At 45.7% G+C, this 17,637-nt stretch overlaps 1 protein-coding gene and 1 pseudogene across 8 annotated transcripts in view; both read left to right on the top strand.

Moving 5' to 3' along the window:
* The window catches only part of HDAC4 (histone deacetylase 4), a 194,254-nt gene extending 188,748 nt beyond the window's left edge, over positions 1–5,506 (top strand). For all 8 annotated transcript variants that reach the window (XM_072341105.1, XM_072341103.1, XM_072341104.1 and 5 more), the window contains 3 exons: positions 1,266–1,350; positions 3,332–3,473; positions 3,942–5,506. In XM_072341105.1, coding sequence (XP_072197206.1) covers positions 1,266–1,350; positions 3,332–3,473; positions 3,942–3,981 — 267 coding nt within the window. In that variant the 3' untranslated portion in view covers positions 3,982–5,506. The remainder of the gene's footprint in view (positions 1–1,265; positions 1,351–3,331; positions 3,474–3,941) is intronic.
* A 1,846-nt stretch (positions 5,507–7,352) lies between these two features.
* Positions 7,353–9,060, top strand: LOC140254548 (uncharacterized; annotated as a pseudogene).
* Positions 9,061–17,637: the final 8,577 nt, after the last annotated feature.

Below are 17,637 nucleotides of genomic sequence, written 5' to 3'. Positions count from 1 at the left end.
TGCTTTGTTGAGGAGGATCCTCGGGTGAGCACTGGGGCGGATTTTCAGACACAGTCAACAGCTGCGAGCGTTTCTTGTTTTGGATACCCAGCTTTGTGATGAATGTGTGTTCCTTGTGGAGAACCAGGGGAGGAAAAAAAAGAAGGGGAAAAAAATGAAAAGGGTTTGTGGAGAGTCGACTCAGCTGAAGTTTATTTCTTGAGTACTGAGTTGTGAGATGTCTTGAGCTCCAGCCGTCAGCCACGTACATGAGCAAAGCAAAGCTGCCCTACTGGACATCTTCACCTACCAAGCAGACGTCTTCGCTTTGCCAGTGACATTCGGTGCTCTACACAACATCACCCCAGTCTCCTTCCCTTGGAAGATCCTTTTTAAACTTTCCAATTATTTATATTCTTTTCTTTTTAATATAAATTGATATATCCGGACTGCGGATCTGGCTTCTTTCCTGTGCAGGGAGGAAGCCCCAGCTCCTGCCTGCTGTTGGAGCCATGCCTGCACAGTGTTAAAATGCTGCTGCTCTTTGCAGAGGATGGCAGGAGCCACATGGATGTATCTTAGGATATTCTTCGGCAATTTAGAGGGGGGAAAAAATGTCTAGTAATAGCCTGTGTTGTTTGGGCTTTTTTTTTGTTGCTTCTTGGCCAATGGGAATCAAGGTAGGCATCATACCAACAATACAAGGCTTAATAAGTTCACGAAGGGCAGAAAGGACAGTTCAGCTTTTCAGAAGACAGACCTCTTCACATTAGAGAAAGCAACCCAAGTGTGAAAAACAGCTGTTTGTCCGAGTCAGTAAATGCACAGAGTCAGTTTGGATGAATTAAAAAGCTTCCCTTTTTATTTCTTAGGAGGTAAGAAAGAAGTGTAGTCTTTGTTGTATTTTTCAGTTGCTTTTATTTTCCTTCCACATTATTAGCAGTGAAAACTTTGCAAAAGGCAGTTGGGAGAGCTAGTCTTACAAAGACACGGTGTGAAAACAGACAGCAGCACTTGCCTTATTTTTCTGCTCTCTGCAAACAGTCTCCATCCACGGCTGCAGCATTTTGTGCTTGTGGAGGAGTATTGGGATGGGGGAGGCTGCATGGAATATCTCAAGAGCACTTAGGGAGTCTGTCTATTTTGGATATTTAACTAAAGGCAGATAATAGGAATCAGGGGAATGGGGTGGAGGCTTGATGCGGCAGAGCTGTTTGCTAAATCATGCCTAATGCCTGTTCTCTAGTTTGAGATAACATTTCTTCATTCTTCCTCTCTCTCTCCAGCTTGACCCTCTTCCAGAAAAGGTTCTCCAGCAGAGAGCAAATGCTAATGCAGTGCATTCAATGGAGAAAGTGATCGAGATACACAGTGAGTATAGCCCTTTCACCCAGCTGTTGGGCTGCCCTGTGAGGGTACCCATCCTAATTCTTCATTGTCCTGGCAGCTCCACATTCAACCTCAGGCTGCTGTGTACCCTCACCCTACTTTGTAGATTGTCACTGCATTGTGAACTGGATTTAGGCAGAGACCAACTGGTCTTGCTGTACACAAAGTAATGTATCGAGTGATGCACAGAGGAGAGTTGATTCAGGGAGGTGGTTTGCCTCTTGAGAGAGGGCTGTATCAGTGCTCTTGTCTGCAAAGCCTGCTGCTTGGCTGGCACAAGTTGAAGCTGTTAAGTGCAGAAGTTTGTATTTGGGAAGCTAAAGCAAGCTGGGAGGCATCCTGGTCATTGAGCAGGTTGTTCTGGTCTCACTGGGAGAATTAGGATTAAAGCCAGTGCAGTAAAACCCTTAAAATCACCATAGAGGACAGACTGTCCTACACTTCAGTGTGAGTGCTTCTGTCTTCAGAAGCAATTCAAGTATCTCTGACTAACACGAGTCTCATCATGTATTGTAGCATTCATTAGTGAAGAATGGGTAGGGATGAAAGAACGTTGCATGAAGCTGCTAATATTGTGGGTTTATTTAGTTGAGATTAAAATCACTGTGGTTAAAGGTTTCCTGGGGACATTCTTGAGGAATGGAGTGAAAAGAGTCTGAATAACATGGGAATCCCACTGTGCTAGGTCTTGACATCTTCCCACTTCAAACACTTGTGGTGTCAAACTGGAGGGAGGCTAGTCTCCTCTTTATAGGAATAAAGTAGAGTTTTTAAAAGGCCAAATGATTTCCCCTCCTCAGAAATGCCTGGTAACATTAGAAATCTCAATTCATTTCCAGCAGCCACTCTGCTGACTTAAATGCTCAGCAGCGATGTGACACCTTGAGTCAACTAGTGACTTCTTTTCTTTTTTCCATTAAACAGAGCAAAGCAAATCAGAAAAGTGGTTTTAAGTAGGTCCATCGGGTCACCTTTCTTCCGTAGCCAAAGGAGAAGAGCTTCTTTCATTGCAAGCCAGTGATTCAGCCCTGATTTGACATCCTAGTTGTCTTTGGGGGAGAGAACTGGTTCTTTTTTTTTTTTTTTGTAGATGCTTTATTACAACATGTTTTCCCCAGCAAAACATCTCTCAGCCCAGGAGAGCTGTTGCATCTCCATTCTTCCTGTGTGATTCCAGCTGTGGAAATCTGTTACTTAAGCCTCCCTCCTCCATTTTTAGTTCTTTTTTATGAACAAAGGTTTTACCCCTTATAAGCAGGGAATACCTTGGTTGTCCCACTGCACTGAAATATGTCCTGCTAATTGTATGCTTGCTTACATAACAAAACAAGACAAACATTTATTCAAAACATAGCTCTTCAAGACACAGCAGAACGGCAGCAGCACCGTTTATTAATATATGGCAAGAAGAGTGAGAGTAAAAGCTTTGGCATTCCTTTTGATAAGTAGGTTGGATTTTTCTGCATAAAGAACAGTGCAGCCTCTCTCACAGCAGCCTACTTGACCATAAGGGTCAGTAACGATCTGCTTTTCTATCAGAGCTTATGACAGAGAGCTGTGTGCAGGAGAGAGGAGCCCATCTCACCACTTACCCTGAGCCTGGAAGGCTCCAAGGGGTTTCCCTTGACTTGTACCTCCAGAAGTTCCCTCCATAACCCAAGGACCTCGAGGCAAGCCTGGAAAGTGACAGCAAGCATGGCTTAAGATTGTGTTTTGCATAAGCATGATGTGTCCTCCCCAGTCAGTTCTCAGCTATCTAATTACTGGGCATAGGAAGGCTGGTTGAACGGAGCTCCTAGCAGCCTGACCTAGTGGATGGCAGCCCTGCCCACAGCAGGAGGTTGGAACTGGATGATCTTTAAGGTCCCACCCAACCCAAGTGTTCTGTGATTCCGCGAAAACGTTGCTTGATCCGTCCTGATGCAGGTGCCCTAACTGCTCTGCTTTTCTCACCTCACCCCAGGCAAGTATTGGCATTCACTCCAGCGCTACTCCTCAACCGTGGGCTACTCCCTGATTGAGGCACAGAAGTGTGAGAATGAAGAGGCCGAGACAGTGACAGCCATGGCATCTCTGTCGGTCGGCGTGAAGCCAGCTGAGAAGCGGTGAGTTGCTTTTGTGATCACGGGTGGCTTTGGGGGCAGCCTACTGAGTTAATCCTCACCTTTTACCTATTGCACATGCATTCACCCATCTCCTTCCTTTTATGCATTCTCTAAGGACCTGGGCAGTAAGAGAAGTTCACTTACACAAGCCCCAGATTGTTACCTTAGTGTTGTGCCATCACTGCCTGGTCCCTCTGCTCAGGTCAGAGCAGAATGTGGTTTTGGACCATGAGAGGAAATAAATTTTGCTGCAAAAATTTTGCAGGTGCACAAGTGAAAACACGTTGTCTGAAAAACCCCTTTTTGGAGGCAAGTTTTAGTTCTAGGTGAGCCATCTGAGAAACATTTCCCTGCAGGTGATAGGTACATAAGGTGTGAGATTTAGCGCCACGAATTATCCAGCTCTCATGCTCAACCATCTTTTCTCTCCTCCTTCTTCCCTTCCTGCCTGGCTGTGAAATTGCTCAGACCTGATGATGAACCCATGGAAGAGGAACCTCCCCTGTAGCATTCATCTTTGAGCTGGAGTTCTCCTGTTTGTTCGTCTTCGTCTTGAAGCTCTGCCAAGAAGCTTTCTCTTGTTACTCCTGCGTCCTGTCATGGTTTTTTCCAGAATACAGAAGGACAACCAGGTGTAAAGCAAAGCAACCGAAAAATCTCTCCATATCTATATGCGTCTACAGTATATATTTGCTGAAAATGAAAAATGCTGGTGAAGAGCAGTAAAGGACTGACAACGCTGGGCACTCTTCCTCTGGTCCTCACCGGGAGTGGAAAGGGGAACGACGCCCGTGAAGTCTTTGGCAGAGTTGCCAAAAAGTCAAAAGATTCAGCAACACACGTGAGAATAAAACAAACAAACCTTAACGTGAAACTGGTGCTTACAATTTCATTACCCACAATTCAGCAATCTCCGCTTGAACCACTTTGACCCATCTTGTAGTTTCATTTCTTGGATTTTTTAAATGGCTCTTGCCTGCCTGTGAGCCAACGACACTCTTGTTGAAACCAGAACAATGTGAGGTGGTGTATTTTTAATGGGGAGGGACAGGGAAAGAGGACTAGTCTTACATCAAAAGGAAAGGGAGAGAGAGAAGGGGGGGAAACACGACAAAGGAAACGGTAGCCCAGATGGAGTCGGCTTTATTGTCTCCAAAGCCATCTGAAGATGAGTTTGTGCCTTTTTTTTTTTAATGGATGGATACGGTGCAGCTGGATTTTTGAAGTTTGAGGAACAATGCCTTAAGTAAAACAAACAAACAAACAAAAAACACACACAAAAAAAAAGAAAACGCAGCAGTTCGTGAGTATTTTTCCTCTGGTTGGAAAGCCGAGAACTGCCATCAGAATGGAAGACTTTTTGGCTTGTGCTGGCATGGTAGTGGGAAGCAGGCATCAGCTGAACAGAGCGTCTCCAACAACTGTCTACAAGTTTGGATTTGTTTTGTTTTCTTTCATTGCTGTTTCGAAAAGAAAAGAAAAAAATTAAGGTAGTTGCCAAGAAAGTGGCAAATACTGTTGGGTCTTTGAAATTCAACCGTTTTTAAAATCAAATGTTTTCTCTCTTCTACATTATCTCATAATTGAACTTATCGATTTGGTTGTTGAAGCATGTATTAGACACAAAATGCAGGTTTAAGACTGGAATGCTTTTTATTAAAAGCAACTAGCATGAGATATTGCTTAAATTGTTAGGTATAAATATATATATGTGTATAATGTATATTCCAAATGTATTCCAAGCTTAGAAACCGGATTCCTAAGAATTATTGATAAAATATTTATAATGCATTTATAGAAAAAAAAATATATGTAATAAATGCATACTATTAACAGTAGCCATTGAAAGTTCCCTAGGGACAGATTTGTGAATTGGAACGTCGAGGTGCTTTTGGAAAAGGATCCAGGTTGAAACTTGAGGACTTTGAGAGGACAGGTTGGAGGGTTTTCAGATTGCCAACACGTTTGCCACTGAGCAACTACCCTAAACGTTTGTATTTTAATTTCAGGTTTTTAGTTACCATCCTTTTCTTAAAAAACAAAACAAAACACACAAAAAAAAAAAAAAAAAAGAAAAAAAAGAAAAGAAAAGAAAAAAAAAAAGAGTTTTTTTTATAGCAAAGACTATGAATTTGCTGTTGATTTTTTATATCGATATTTCACAAAGCCCTACAGAAGCCTTGTTTGTGTGAATCTGACATTTGTTTTCTATTTGGCAGGTTTTGTTTCCGAACGGCAATAGTGTCTAAGCCTTCTTACCCCATTTTTTTTCTTGCATGTACATTATTTTCCTTTCTTTTTCTTTCTTTCCTTCCTTCCATTCCCCTCCCCCCCCCCCCCCTTTCCCTTTAAGTCTTTTGTACAGTGAGCAGCTTTCTGCAGGCATAAGGAATTGTTGCAGATTGTCAGAGTTTATTTTTGGAAAGCGTGCGTTTACCGAGGAGGAGGGAATGCAATGAGCTCTTTTGTATCATACCGCCGACTGTATATTTCCTCAGTTCTCTTATAGTAGCTCTGTAAAGAAAAATAAGGAGTTTTTCTTACCTTCAACATAGTAGTATTACAATGGGTGATGTATTTATCCTCCCATCTGGATTGTAGTGAGGATTCCACGCGACTTTAGTCGCTGTCATACAGAAAGCTTGTCAGACGCCGGTGGGACAGCTGGCATCTTCTCTCTCATGCACACAGACACACAGACACGCACACACACACCCCACGTTACTCTTCCTCTCTCCTCTTCTTTCCGAAGAAGTTGCAACTCGAGCTGCCTGAAGAACTGTTTCCTGAATGATTTCTCCAAGCGGAGCTGGAATGCAGCCCTAGGAGCAGCCCCTCATCCCTGGCTCAAGGAAGAGGCGAGCAGCTTATAGGAGACCAGGTTGGCGAGTGTACCTTCTTGCAGCAGCGTAGGATAGCACAGATCCCTCATCCGAACAACCAAGGGTAGATTTTTTTCTTTTATTCTGTTCTTAGGAGAACCAACGGGGTCGTTTCTAGTAACTTCTTTTCCAGTTCTTGAAGGGGCTGTTTTCATTCCATTCAAGACTTGCTTGTGGAAGGAATTTGAAGCATACCATACGTGTGAGCAAATGCAAGAGGCTTTTGTTTTGTTGTGTTTTTTTTTTTTTTTTAGTTTCTCAGTTTGTAATGCAAATTGACAAACCAGACACTACTGTATTTGAGTTTTGCAGACCCAAGTACGTTTTTTAAGTCACAAATAACTTCGGTCACTGGGCCCATCCTCGGCACATTCTGCACGCAGCCTCCCCGTGTTGACGCACGGTGTGCCTACAGGCGCTGTTTGTTTTCCAATGAGCACTTTGCTGCTGTGATCTAAAAGTCAGCCTGGCCTCGGGATCTGGTGACTGACTTTCCATTTTTCCTTTGGCCGTTTCCGAGCTGTGGGCAGTGACCATGTTTACATGAGCATTTCTGTTGTCAGATCTTCCTGGCAGTTTTGTATTTCCACTCTCGGTTGGGGCAAACCTTTTCGCGCTCCTGAAGGCCGGCCATGCCGGGTTGGTTTCTTATAAAACCGGCCTCCCCTTGGCTTTTGGGATGCCACGTTCGTTTCTTGCCATCATTTCTCTAAGCCTGCCCAAGGAGAGAAGGGCTTCTGAGGCTCTGGAGCTCATCTCCTCCCAATCCCAGCCTAGGTGGATCCGCTTCCAAGCTGTGCCCTTGCCCCAAGCCAGCTCTGGGCAGCACAGTGGAGGAGGAGCCCTTGTTTTGAGGCATTTTTCCCTTTTTGAGCCAATAGCTTCTTCCTTTTGGGTGCTGGTGTCATGGCACGGCCCTGGCTGGCAGTACACGAGTAACCATTTAGTTGTTTGTTTGTTTTTTTACTTTCGATACAGAACATTCCTTTTTTATTAGTCTCAGTCACGTATTCATTCCATTCTTCCTTTTTGTAAACTTTTTGGGCCCACGTCTTTTATGGGCATTGATATATATAAATATATATATAAATATATATATGAATATATTTTTTTAAGTTTCCTACACTTTGAGGTTGCATGGTCTGTAAGGTTGGCATGTCTTTATATTGTATACAGATTTTGCACGCCAAACTCGGCAGCTTTGAAAACAGAAAAAAAGAAAAAAAAGGAAAAAAAAAAAAAACAGAAAAAAAAATTGAGGTTTTTGTTTTGTTTTTCTTTTTTTTTTTTTGTTGGTTTTTTTATTTTTGTTTTTGTTTTTGTCTTTTTTTTTTTTTTTTTTCCCTCTCGTGGCATTTGCGGAGACTGAGGTTGGGATGGTTTTTTGTCGCACCCGCACACACAGCCACACACAGCCACGCACACCCACACCCAAGGAAGGAGAGTGGGAAACGCTTTTCACGTCTTACCAGACATAAGAAGTTGTGCTTTTTGTTGCTAAGAAAGAGCAAAGGAAAAAGGACTACTTAAACATTTCTCCTTTTAAGAAGAAAGACAGACGTTTATCTAGCACTTGTGACTCACCGATAATAGAGTTTATTGTATTGATGTGGAAGCAGTGTTCTTAGGGAAGCTACGCAGAACACACACAAGTGAACTGCCCGCCTCATCATTTCTTCTTTAAGTTGGTTGGGTGTCTTATTTTGATTCCTTGGCTGGGTGGGGGAGGTTGGATGCAACCCTTTGTCAACACACGTAGTCATTAATTCTGAGGTGATGGATGACGAGGACTTAACTTTAAAGAGTTAACTCTGCAGCACGGCTGTGTTAACTTTTTTAAGATTACTTTTACATGATGTCTTGCTAGGTTTCACTTTAAGCAGTCGTGTACTGTGCAGCACTGTGGTTTAAAACAGGACTTTACATCGAAAGGAAATCACGTTTCTTCATTGTCACGAAGTTGGGCTCGTTCTCAGCCCATCTTCACTTTTGTCTTTGATATTGATGAAAAAGTATCCTATTGAAAGAAAATAAATTAACACTTTTCTGTGCTCCATAGTGGAGGCGCTATTTTCCAATTTATGAGGATGACAAACTTATATATATAATATATATATAAAAGTGGGGGGGGGGAGGGGTTGAAACATTATTCACCCAAGAGCTTATTACAGATATGTAGTATCAAAAAGTTGTAACTATATTATATTCTACTTTATACCTATACATGCTCAGTACGACGTCACCATTGGTAGCAGCTACCGGTTTACGCTGTAATTTAGACACAGTTTCACTCTTATTGTATGGACCCTTCTTTAAGTGATGGTAGCATTCTTTGTGCTGAATTCTCTGATGGTCCTTTGTTTTACTTGATGGAGTTGGAATATTTTTCTCTCTCTTTGTTTTCACTCATTGGTTTCAGTTTGTTGGGTTGTTGTTTTTTTTTTAATCTCTCTTTTCTCTCTTTTTGGTTTTGTGGGTTTTTTTTTGTTGTTGTTGTTGTTTTCTCTTGTTTTCACTTGTTGGTTTCTTTTTTTTGTTGTTTCTTTTTTTGTTGTTGTTGTTGTTTTTTTAACTGGCCAATGGTGTCTTTCTCTGACAGTACCGACTTCAATTTCAACTTTATTAGGAGTCCAGTATTTTGTACCACATTATGACAACTTGTTATTCTTGTGGTGTAAATAAAAAGAAAAAGTTAATTATAGTAACACCTTCGTTTCTGTGCCTCATCTTTTTTGTTCCATCATCTGATATTTGACCTCATAACGGGCTGCCCAGAGCTGTGAGTGTCCCCTATCCCTGGAGGCACTCAGGGCCAGGTTGGATGAGGTCCTGGGCAGCCTAAGCTGGTGGGGAGGCATCCAGCCCGTGGCAGGGGGGTTAGCAATGGATGGGCTTTAAGGTACCTTCCAACCCAAGCCATTGTGTGAGCCGCCATATCCAGGTGTATACCATGATGCCCGTGGAATGAGAATTGTTGGAGCTTCTGCCCAGTCTCCTTTCTGTTCCCAGCAGAGTCTATGAGAAGAAAAAAAAAGGTCTCTGTGGAAGCTGCAATGCATCCATGCAGTCCCACAGCACATTTTCAGGATCGTGGCATATTCTGTTCACTCAGTGACTGCAAATGAAACCCCCAGGTATGTCGTCCTTTGGAAGAGAGGAGCTGATGAGGGCTGACTTTTGGCTCCACTCACAAGAGGATCCTGTCTTGGATGACCTGGATGAATGTGGCAGGGGGGATGGAGCTTGGATGATCCTTGAGGTCCCTTCCAACCTGAGCCATTTTATGATTCTGTGATTCCTCCATGGGTTTCCCCAGGAGCAGGGCTGAGGATCTCAGCATGGATGAGTTAAGCAGACTCACCCTTTTTTCTTTCATGGTCTCATGCAGATGTGGTTTAGCCTCTGTATTGTTATTGTGTCTGGAGCTCTCTGAACATCATGTTTCCCCACTCATCAACAGAAGCATCATCTGACTTCAAGGCAACCAGCTGCACTTCAAGCTATGCACTTCATACTTTCATTGCTGGGATGACTTTCATTCTTCTGGATGAAGAAGACAAGTCCCACAGCAAGGTGGGATGGGCCTCGGGAGCTGCAGATTCCCACCATGGGGTGATCTGGCCCTGGGGCTGAGGGCTGGAGATGGCAGAGCACAGTGTGCTCAGGCACATCTTCAGTATGTGTGCAGCAGGCTCGTCAGAGGGTGTTAATGTTCTAAGAAGCCTCAGGTCTTGTTCTGCAAAGCCAGATGTGCATTTTGGGCTCTTATAAACACTCACTGCTGAGTGATGGGCTTGAGACCCAACAACCTGGGATGGTGGAGGGAGGATGCTTTAAAGGGCCAGGCTGGGAGTTTTGTATCATCATCATAGTATCATAGTATTGTGCGAGTTGGAAGGGACCTTAGAGATCATCGAGTCCAACTCCCGGGATTCGAGCCCTCTGTGTAGCAGAGCGGCACTTCTACCCCCTGCTCCACAGGGGGGGATTCGAACCCAGGCCCCCTGGTGTTGCAAACGGGAATTCTACCGCTGCGCCACCGGAGGCACACGACAGCCTATGACAGGGCTTCCTTTGGTGTCCCTCGGACTTACGGTACCTGATTGTCTTTGAAGGAGGAAGAGGCTGTTCCTCACTCTGAGCAACAAGTCAAGACTCTGCTTTAAACGAAGGTCCCCTCAAGGATCAACAGGTTCCAACCCCCCGCTGCAGGCTGGGTTGCCAGCCACTACATGTGTTCTAATAACTGAGTGGGAGATAAAAAGGGAAACCTCTGCAGGCTGTGGGGAAGCCACTGTCTGCCCTGTTTTACAACAGCAAACTTTACACAAACAGTTCCTGCTGAGAATATATTCATATTTCATGGCTGTGCAAATAAAGTCTCTCCCAGGCTGTGCTAATGAAAGGTTTCAGCAGGGAAGAAGCAAGTCCAGAAGAACTAATTACAGGCTTTGAGAGAAAAAGCAATCATCTCTGTGTTTTCTGGGGACTGGGTGGGTTTGACTGCGGGATTTCTGTTTGGTTATAAGGATAGGTGAGGAGCCTCTTTTCATAGGTGACAGGAAATGGGATTTGAAGAAAAAAAAAATGGCCCTCAAGTTGCATTGGGGAGATTTAGGTTGGATGTTAGAAAGACTTTTTCTTCATGGAGAGGGTGGTCAGGCACTGGAAGGGGATGCTCAGAGAGGTGGTGGGAGTCTGCATCCCTGGATGTATTTGAGAGATGTGTGGTTGTGGGACCGAGGGCCATGGTTTGACAATGAGAACCGGTAAGTCAACTTGATAGTTGGACCTCCTGATCTTAAAGAACTTCTCTGCCCTAAGTGGCTCTATGGCTCTGTGTAGAGATCTGGGAAGCCACCTGGGGGTGATGGCACACTGCCTAGGCAACCTCCACTTCTGTGCAAGGAGAGCAGCTCTGGAGCCACAGTTTCTGCTCCTTGTGGTCTCTGTTCTGCTAAGTTGCTGTTTGTGAAAGGAAAGGTTTAGAATCTGCAAATTCAATATATGTTAAAGGAAAAATAACCTTGTATTTTATTTGGGAGGATCTGGGGATGCGCATTCAGACAGCACCGTGCATTTGTCTTTGTGTCAAGGCAGAATTATCAACTGGTCAGCAGTTACAGAAGGGCTGCGGGAGCAAGAGACCTGTTTCCCATTAAATAAGGCAGAGAATGGGGAGCAATTCCCGTGTTTTAAAGCAGATTAAATATCCAGAGTCCTTGCGAAAGCTTTCCAAATTTCACTCTTCAATTATGTGTTTTAGTTTGACGGAGAAGAAAAACAAAATCTCTCCTTCCCCACTGCACAGAGCAATTTCTGCAATCCTCCCAATCCCCGTGAATAACGCAGCCAGCCCAGCTTAGCAGCTGCCCGTCAGTAGGCTCGGCAGGAATCCGTGTGGATCTGGAGGCTGCTTACAAACCAGGTGGGTCCCAGCACTGAGGAGGGTCCCTGCCTACCCCCCTTGGTGCATCCCAAGCCCACCAGTAACACTGCCAGTTCTGAGGAGTCCTGGGGCTAATGTTGCTGCAGCCAAGAGAAGAAGCCTTGCAGATTCCATCCCTTTCTGTCCCAGGTGCCATGGGGACATCTGCAGGTCCTCAACCCCACGCCATGGGGATGCAGCATGGGAGGATGCTCATGAGGCTGCTGGATGTCTGCGAGCACAAACCACAACGTGGCTCCCCATGGCTGGAACCCAGCAAGGGCGGTTTGGTTTCCTCTGCACTGATTGATGATGGCTTCTAATAAGTTGATATACTTTTCCCATTTTATGCGACGGTTGATGCTTAGCATGTGGTTGGTGAAATGGCTCTGTGTTCAGTGCTGTAACAAATTGCCTTGGCCAGGTTTATCTGCTGGGCTTCATTAGGGACCTCTGGTGCGCCAGATTCTGGGGGTGCTGAAAATGAGACTTGAATTGAGTTATTCCTTGTGGGTTGCAGGCTAATTCTTCTTTCATCTAAAGCCTTTTCATATTTCACCTCTCTCCCCCTTATCTGTGACGGGTAATTTGATTTGCACTGTTATTTCAAAACAATTCCTTTTGGTTCCCTTTATGAGTTGAGAAAGGCAGGGCTTAAGGACTTAAGCATCACAGGCTGCTTCCAAGATCTGTTTTGAAGGGGCTTGGGAGGATGTGGGGGGGGGAGGAAGAGCAATGCGGCAGTGCAGCAAAGTGTCTGTAGATTCCATTAGGATTCCTCCAAAGTGCATCCCAGCCTTGCTCCAAGGGCTGGCACGATAGATCACACTACAGTGTGCCAAAGCTCCTGTTCTGGAGGATCCCGGCTCAGCACACTGGTGCTGCTGCTCTTTTTAGCAGTTTATTCCTGGTGCAGTGCCATGAAACTCCTCTAGCTGAACCATGTCGGCAGTTGTTTCTGTGGGGAGAAATATAACATGCAGCCATGGAGATTTGTGGCTCACAGCTTCCCATTAGTCTGAAAACAGTGAGCCGTGATTATATTCTAGAATCCAGAGCAGCTTGCTTTCCCAGTTCATTGGCAGGACAGGCAGCAGGTACCCACACAGCACTGCAAGGAGCCAGCACTGCTAGTGGGCATCCTAGTGGCAATGGAATAAGATCCAGGGTCAGTGGAGAGGCTGAACAAATCCCAAGCCAAAACCCCAAGGGCTATCTTGTTAGGGTGGAGGTGCCGGAAAGAAGACCCTAAAAACAAAAGACCTCCCAGTAGCAGGTGGACCTCTTGCCTAGAATCCCAGATTTATGGCACTTGCCCAAAAGATGGCAAGCTCAGAGTCATGTGCGGAAAAAGAGGTGAAGGTCAGAATTGCTCTTGGTGTTGGTGTCCGTGAGACACCTCTTAGAGATGACCAGGAAAGAGAGTTTTGGCCTTCCCCCTTATCCCACTGCAGGACCTGTTTTCTGTGTTTCCCTTTCCCTGTCTGAAGGAATTCTTGTCTGCCTCTTCCTCAGCTCTTGGACCTTGGGGAACTGGAGCTTCACGGCAGAGCAGCTCAGACAAAAGCCAAAATGAGGAGATGAGAAAGAAATCACTGTGAAAATATGCTCTGAAAAATGTATTGGCTTGCAGCGCTCCGTGGAAGTTCTCAAAGCAAGAAAATCTTTATTGAGAAACACAGAAATATTCTCCCGGTTCTTTTTGCACATAAAAAATATGTTAACCCAACCAATGGTTGGTTGGTTGGTGGCTGCTTGCTGGAAAAGTCAAGTGAGATGGGAAGAGATCCACTGATTGATTGCCACTAAAGCCATCTGTGTGCTTGGGCAGCCTCTCCCCGGCCCTGCTGGGCAGCAGCTGATGGTTCACGTGCTTTTCACATTTTTAGTTCTTTTTTTTTTTTTTTTCCAGACAACTTGGATTTCACTTGAAATCTGTCTGGCAGGACCTGGCCTCCAGCCCGCTTGGAACCAGGGCCCATGGAAATTAATGACATGGAAAATGAGGAACGCTGACTGTAAAGCTCTGAAATTGTGGGAAAAGGCAGCTTAGAGCCAGGCTTCGGTGAGGAGGTGTGTGACTTGGTCTGGGACGGTGTTTGGAGAGGCAAAGGCTCCTGCTGCTCTTTCAAGGGAACAGCTTCGTATTTAACAAGAACTCCCTCCTCACAATGGAGCTGGAGTGTCTCAAGTACAGCAAGTCCTTTCCTTCCCCTCCTGGCGGTGTGATCCAGCTTTCCGCGGTCAAGAACGTGCTCATGAAAATATGGACAGCACGAGTTGGAGGAGGAATGAGCCAGGAACTCTCGTCTGTGTTTCCATCTCCTCTGAGATGTTCTGTGAGCAGGAGGAAGGTGCTCACCCTGTTCAGATTGGTGGGGGGAGGCTGGGGTCTCCAGCAGCAGGAGGAACATAGAACCATAGAACATCTTGCATTGGAAGGGACCCATAAGGATCATCTAGTCAAACAGAGGGTTGCTGCTTGGGAATGGGTATGCAGGTGATGTCCCTCTGGCCTGGCTCCATCGGGCGTTCCAGCCATAGGAGACATGAGTCACCTCCCCGTCACAGGAAACAACACTGAGATGTGTCTTAAAAGCACCTCTTGTTTAATGCTGGTAAGAAGGAATAAGCAGGGTGGATTAGATTATACCAGCAAGAAAGGATTTATGTAGCATGAGACATGGGAAAGTAGCACCCGAGACAATATGAGCCATGCAAAGGAGTCACTGCCATGTGCTTTTTCTTGAGATCTAAAGAGAGGCTGAAGAAATGAAGATTTAAATGCTTATCTGTGCCCAGACGACAGGCTCTCAGTTGGGAAAGTCCTCTGGGTAAAGCGTGCATCCCTCCAGCAGGCAGGTGTAGTTAACTCCAGGCAGCAGAAAACCTGTGAGCACTATGACTGAATATTTCCCTGAGCCCCCTGGTCAAATGAAATAGAAACAGAAATCCTTAGTCAGTGGGGATGATACATTCCCCTAAGGATGTGCCCCCAATTGTCATCCCAAAGACTTTAGCTATGAGAGGCACTGCCAACACCACCAGGCTGCTGTCAGACCTCTTATTAATAGAGAAGTAGCAGTGCTAGGAGCCTACACTCCTAACAATTCACCTATTGGGACTTGCTGTCCCAACTGGAGGGGCTTGGACACCTCTTATTGTTGAACCCAAAGAGAAGGGGAGGTGAGGATGAATGAGTCCTTAGGTGGGGAAAAGTAGAAATCAGTTGGAAAGAAGAAAGAAAGATATGTTTGTGTGTATGCATATATGTATGTATTTTTATATAGATACATTTATGTAAAAATCTGACCCAGACCTGAACTTTTCTGGCATGGAAGCAACATTCAGGAGGAAATACAGCCCTGCCTGCAATTCCTCATTGTATCAGTGGGAGCAACATTACTGGGTCCGGTAAATCTGCCAGATGGCAACGGGGGATGACATGGGAAGGTGGGACTCGCAGGAGGGTGCTGCTTTGCCCCTCCTCTGCCTTCCTTGTTAAGGAATGTTAATCATCCCAGCTCCCAAAGTGCTCTGGAAGGTTCATTTGTACCGAAAACTTTATGGTGCTTAGAGGGTCTTTTCCTTCCCTCTGTCCTAGAGTCAAAGAAATATGGAATCATTCTGGTTGGAAAAGACCACTCAGATCCCCCCCATACCCACTGCCCACATCCCTCAGTGCCACATCCCCACGGTGATGGAACACCTCCAGTGACCCCACCGCCCCCTGGGGAGCTGTGCCAGTGCTTCCCTCCCCTTTCTGAGAAGAAACTGTTCCTAATATCCATCCTGTCAGCCTTGTTTTCTTAAGTAACCAGTACAGCACTGCCGGGTGAGGGATGGTCCCAGCTGGGTGTTGGCTGCCCCGAGCTTTGCAATGCTTCTGACACATCAAGGAAAAGCCTTTTCAACAAATGCATCAACAACCAGAGAAAATAAAAGATTAGAAACCATCCGGCTGGCAGAGAACCCAGCTGGCTCCTTTGTCCCTGGACTTGTTTATTTTCCATAGCCGTCAAGATTGTCCTCACTGCTTTGTCACACCAGGAGGAACCACAGCGCGGTCCTTCCCCATCTGCTTTGCCTTCGGCCTCCCGTCCCTCCTCTTCCTCCCAGTAAGCTCTGATAGATGGGCAGCTCTTCTGGAGGGGAGGAGAGGAGGAAAAAGCACTTCCCCAAGGGCTCGCTGTGATTCCTTGTGAGTGTTTACAGGATTAAGACTAGCAAAAATGAAGCCGGCGGCAGCCGTGCCAAGGAATGATATCACAGGGCTGATGGAGTCCAGAGCTGCCTGGACAGATCTGTGAGAGATAAAAGGGGAAACTCTGATTAGAGCAGAGCCCCACCCCATCACCTTGAGAAGATATATGGAGTATTTCTGGGGGGAGGCATTAAATAATGCAGCTCCGCAGGGCACTGCTTTGAGCTCCCACAACCAAGCTGAATGGCTGGCACTCTTGAGAGCGCACTGAATTGTTTCAGTGACCCAAGGGATAATTGTACACACACGCAAATGAGCAAAGTATTGAACAGTTTGCTAGTGATGAAGTCAAACAACCAACTATTCAGCTGCAGAGCTCTCTGCTTCCTCCTGTGCCTGCTGATAAAAGCTGTCCTCCATGGGGGAGTCAGTGAGCAGAGATGCAGCTGGTAGGGAGCAGGGCAGAGCTCGGTGAGAAGTCCTGCTCCTGTAAATCCAGTTTGGGTTTCATCACCCAGATCTGTTCACCTTCCCTCAGTGGCCACTTCTGGGTATTGCTGTTGACCCAAGGATGGCCTGTGAGGTATAATAGTTTTACACAATAGGTTTTGGTGCTTGGTTTGAATGTTATTGCTGCCAGTGAAGATTTATCACAAGAGCACCCAGTGTTGAAGTGGATATGACCATGCCCGGTGAGTGTCAGCAGCTGTTTGTAGGGTTGTAGCAGTGACCTCTGGCCCACGCTGTGCTCTGTGGATGCTGTTAGGTGTGACCAGACCAGGTGGGGGACCCAGGGAGGTAGAGTTGACATCCCATAGCTCCTTAGTAACCCTTTCCCTGCTATGGCAATTAGGCTCAGCTGGACCTTTGCAGGGGTTGTGATTTGGAAGAAACCCAAAGGGGTTTGTTTCCACAGTTGTTACTACTGTGGTATCTAAGCTGGAAAACCAGCACCACACCACTCTTCTCTGGAGAACAGGCTCCATGGCCCACATGGCTCCTCCACTTGCGGCCTTCTTCGGCACTGTACTGGTGTTGGGTGATGGGGGAAAACCAATTTTACTCGTGGGCTGAACAAATTCAGATATGTGTCTGAAAGCTTGGAGAAGAAAGGTGCTGCTAATCTGATGATCTGGCTTCAGATTCTGATGCTGTCAACTGCTCAGAGTTAAAAATGAGTGGATAAAAATGGAGCTGAGATGGGATAATAAGTATCAGGCCAGTACCCCCCTTAGTTTCTCCCTTGTCACCCAGAGAGATGTTTTAGAGTTGATGGAAAACATCTTTGTGTGTGTGCACGCAGACACAACCATCACACGAACAGAAGGGAGGGAGTTTCTCACCACTGAGGAGTTGAATGGGCAGTCTAGGTCTTAACATGGGATCTGTGGCTTTGTTTTCCCATCGGTAACCTTTTAGAGCAGTCCTTGAAATTTCTGCTTATCTAGCATAGGTCGGAGCCTTACAGCCTCCACCAAGGACATGGTGGGCTTGCAGCATGGTAGAAGTGGGGTTGGACTGAAGAAGCCCCAGTCGTGCTCCCCAGGCATCCCTGCACATTTCAGCCACTGAGGCAAGTCCCAGTGTCTAATGTCCATGCACCTATCCAGATCACCCACAGCTTATCTCTTCTGTATGACACAGAAGGAA

Source organism: Excalfactoria chinensis, chromosome 7, assembly GCF_039878825.1.
Source record: "Excalfactoria chinensis isolate bCotChi1 chromosome 7, bCotChi1.hap2, whole genome shotgun sequence".
Taxonomy (NCBI): Eukaryota; Metazoa; Chordata; class Aves; order Galliformes; family Phasianidae; genus Excalfactoria; species Excalfactoria chinensis.
The sequence above is the reverse complement of the archived record's forward strand: the minus strand, read 5'-3'. Positions and strand labels throughout refer to the sequence as shown.